The sequence below is a fragment of the Frankliniella occidentalis genome, unplaced genomic scaffold (assembly GCF_000697945.3).
Source record: "Frankliniella occidentalis isolate FOCC.00 unplaced genomic scaffold, Focc_3.1 Scaffold581, whole genome shotgun sequence".
NCBI classification, from domain to species: Eukaryota; Metazoa; Arthropoda; class Insecta; order Thysanoptera; family Thripidae; genus Frankliniella; species Frankliniella occidentalis.
Window position 1 is genome coordinate 16999 of NW_026267697.1, and position 3736 is coordinate 20734.

The following is a 3736-nucleotide window of genomic DNA, read 5'->3' on the forward strand; positions in this document are numbered from 1 at the left end:
ATGAAGAATGAAGTCTGTCGAGATTTCGTATTTAAAACTGGCATGCGACGAACTTTGAAAGTAATACCGTTTGATACCTTGTTTAAGTAAAATGCAATCTTTGATGTTTTTCAAATTCTTTAGTGTTTGATGTAGAATCGTTTAAACCATGCTGTGTGTTGCTTTTTAAAATGTCATCCGTAGTTATTTTTCTACTTTAGTAGTCATATTTCGTGTGTGTTGATGCAAAGGCAACTGCTGTTTTAGAATGAAGTGCCTCGTCAAATCATGCGTGTGTTTCTGAACAGAGTACCTGACCGGCCAGATCTGGCTTGCTCCATTGCCTCCATTATTTTGCAACTTTCCTCGATGCCCGCTGAAAGAAAGTTCTGGTTAGGGAAGAAGAAGCAATGAGAAGTAAACTGTAAGCTTTAGGGCGCGCGCACACACACACGACACCGCTGGTTTCGAAAAATGATATTCGAATTGTGTGGCGTCTCATTTCAAAGCCTCTGGTAAATTTTTAAATTTACACATCTTTTACCTTTACCCAATCCGCGAGGATCTGGGAAAAGTGCCCACAAAACGCCTCAAAAAATGCGAAATCCTCTCTAACCCCCCAAAAAAGCACAGGGGCTGACATTCCGGATCGAAAAGCGAAAATAAACAACAACAGAGGTTGTCCTCTAGAAGACTCACTTCCGATGGTGTTCTCGATGGCTTCCTGCGCCTTCTGCACACCCAGCCGGAACACGGCCAGCTCGGGCCTAAGGCGCAGCCCACGGTGGTAGTACATGAGGCTGTGCTCGAAGTCGCCCATGTGGTACAGCGCCTCGGCCTTCTGGAAGATGGCTGCGGGAGAGGCACGGCATCAGGCAGAAGCAGGGTAAACTTTATCCAGTATTGAACACCGGTTCGATACATCGAACATCAATAATATCGTAAGATATCGACATTACATCGCAATATCGATCGTTACAAAATGGAAGCCGAATATCATTTTCTTTATCGATGGCTCAATTAAGTCAACGTCGGCTCAATTAAGTCAACGTCGGTAATGGGACATGGCCCTGAATATCAAGATGGTATGGTGGGCGCCGACCAACGGGGTCAGACCCACCTCGCACGTTGCTGCGGTCCGGGCCCAGGGCGTTCTCCGCGTCCTGAAGCGCGAGTCGCGGCTGTCCCAGCAGCAGGTAGCACTTGCTGCGCGCCACCAGGGCCGTCTTGTCCTCCGGGCAGAGCTGCAGCGCCTGTAAGGTAAGGTAAGGTAAGAAAAACAGATAAAAGTTAATTATAAAGGTAAGGGATCATCCAGAAAGTACGTCCGTCATTCGCCGGTACGAGCCTGCCAAGTGTCTGCACGCTCTCATGACGCCTGGTAGGTAGGCAACACCAAGCATGCAGAGCATGCCTGCACTGCGGGCTGGCCTAACCCAAATCTCACAGGCGCTGAACTCCCGCAATTTACCCGTAATAATTCTTAGAAAGACGGACATGCTCTATGGACGACCCCCGATGTGCGGTAAGGTAAAAGGAAAGGTCGGATGAGGTAAGGAGGTGTAAGGTAAGTTGAGGTTAGGTAAGGTAAAGGTTACGTTTGGGTTAGGTCGTCACATGCACTCATGACACGACCTGCTGTGTTGGTGGCGCAGTGCGGGGTTAAAAAGAGGTTACAACGAAACGAAACAACGAAAAAACACGGGCAGCGTTCGCAGAGATTGTTATATTGTTCTCTTCTCGCGGATGTCGTTGACCTTGTTGACTAAGGCGATGTCGGTGTTGCCCTGGCGCAGCTCGTACTGGCCCAGGGCGAGCATGGTGCTGCCGTCTGCCTCCTCGGGCAGCTGAGTGCGTGTACGGTGCAGTTGTCTTTGTTCTAGAGCTGCTGGTGCTTAATGTTCAGCCTGCTGAGTCAGCCTAAAATATTACATACCTCGGAAACGTCTAGCCTTTGAACGTAGAAAGGTGTGCTCCATTGTTAAAGACCATCTCTAATGTGCAAAATAGAAATTTGCACAGCTGGAAGTGCGCAAGCCTTTAAAGTACACTTAAATAATGAGTTCAGTGGAATTGTTGGAGGTGTTTCTGCGCACCGTCTCATTCACAGTGCTGCAGTGAAGTTTCGCTCCATGCGAAGGGCTCGGGAACCCACTTAGCTGCCATCTTTGAGGATGCCGCGTTTGCAACCGGAAACCGGGATCAGCATGTATGCTCGGCATCGTGCCCCGGTGGAAGGGCCTCGCTATATGAACGGCTCCGGTCGGAACATGAACCTTGGGACAACAGAGGCCTCGTGGTTAGTCAAGTCAAGGGAGCAGGGGGCATGCTGGCTGGACTACACATCGCTGGGTAGCACCAACGCAATCACTTGAAAGAGTTTAAAATACCCGGTATCCACGAAATGGTGGTGAAGTCAGTTAGACCGCCCGCTATACACGCTTGTCTGATTTCTGGCCTAGCAGATAAACGTTTTTAGATTGTTTGAGTTTTTAGCAAAATCGCGTCGATAGCACCCCTCAAGCCGATGATGGCAAATTGCACTTTTTGGGCTTTTCTTTCATAAGAGCCCCATGTTAAATTTGACGGCCCAGGGGGACCTTTTCCCCTGGTCCAAAAAATCTGAAAAAAAAATTTTTGTTTATCATTTTGGAAGTAGAACACTTTAGGAACCAGCCCGCTCAATTCCGAACACTTTTAGAAAAATGAACGTGTCTAACAACTCCCCACCACTCTACTGTTTGGTGGGTAACGCTAATTCGAATACTGTGACCGGTTTGTTCGTGTTTTTTGTACCTTCCCGACTACATAGACCAAAACATAGAAAAATAGACGAGCGAGCGCCCTGGCGGCGTAGTCGGTCGCAGCGAGGCGGCCTTTGAAGTGGCGTCGTAGCAGAGACCGCTCTTTTGTGCGAAAAATGTCACCCGTTGCCACTAACTTGACAATGGGTGAGATCAAATCTTCCTAGGGCAATTATATTGTGTTGGAGTCGATCGAAGTGGTAAACACGTATGGAAACGGCTTGGCGTCCCTATCCCGACTCAAGGGCTCAGTGCGGGGCGCAGTTCGTACGTGCCTCCCCAGCGAACACCATGGACGTCGTCCTCGTCCTGGTGCTCCTCTGCGCCGGCGGGCACGGGGCCCTGTCCACCTTGCCCGTCGTGGACGTGTCTGCTGCCCCCGAGGCCACAAGCGCCACGGCGTTGATGTACCCGTTCCTCCGGCACCAAAAGGCTGGAGTCGTGGTGCTCGGTCAGGTGTGGTGGACCAACGCCCTCCTGCGCGACCTGCCAGGGGAGACCCCCCGGGTGGTGCTCACGGAGCAGTCGTACTACGAGGAGTCCAACAGCCTGATTGTGCAGGTACAGGTGAGACACCACGTCCTCGTGGTCGTCGCCGACGGACCCGAGGCCCTGACCTCGCTCACAAGCACGACGAACTTGATGGCCAGGCTCCATCGCGCTCTGTTTTGGAGCAAAGTCACGACGGCCGCTCAAGAAGCAGTTGCAAACAAAACTTTTCTTGGTTGCCTAACGCAATGGAGGGACTGTAACGCTCAGACCATCCTCGGCCTGACCGCCGCGGACGGCACCACGACCCTCTACAGACTTCATCCACACGACTGCAGGTTAGAAGGAGAGAACACACCGCCCGTCACCGAGCTGGACCGCTGGTCGCCCGAGAAGCAGCGTTGGCTGAGCGGGGCCTCGCCGTTCAGCAAGTTCTGCGATAACTGGCAGCCTCCCGCACCCAA

The 3736-nt window shown here is 51.4% G+C and overlaps 1 protein-coding gene across 1 annotated transcript; it reads right to left on the bottom strand.

Annotated features, from left to right (window-relative positions):
- Nucleotides 1-183: 183 nt before the first annotated feature.
- Nucleotides 184-1253, bottom strand: LOC113205321 (outer dynein arm-docking complex subunit 4-like; the record flags this gene model as incomplete). Its single annotated transcript, XM_052275350.1, has 3 exons — nucleotides 184-368; nucleotides 679-831; nucleotides 1100-1253. Coding segments are annotated over 3 exons (492 nt in total), but the record flags the coding sequence as incomplete, so codon positions are not given.
- Between the last annotated feature and the right edge of the window lie 2483 nt (nucleotides 1254-3736).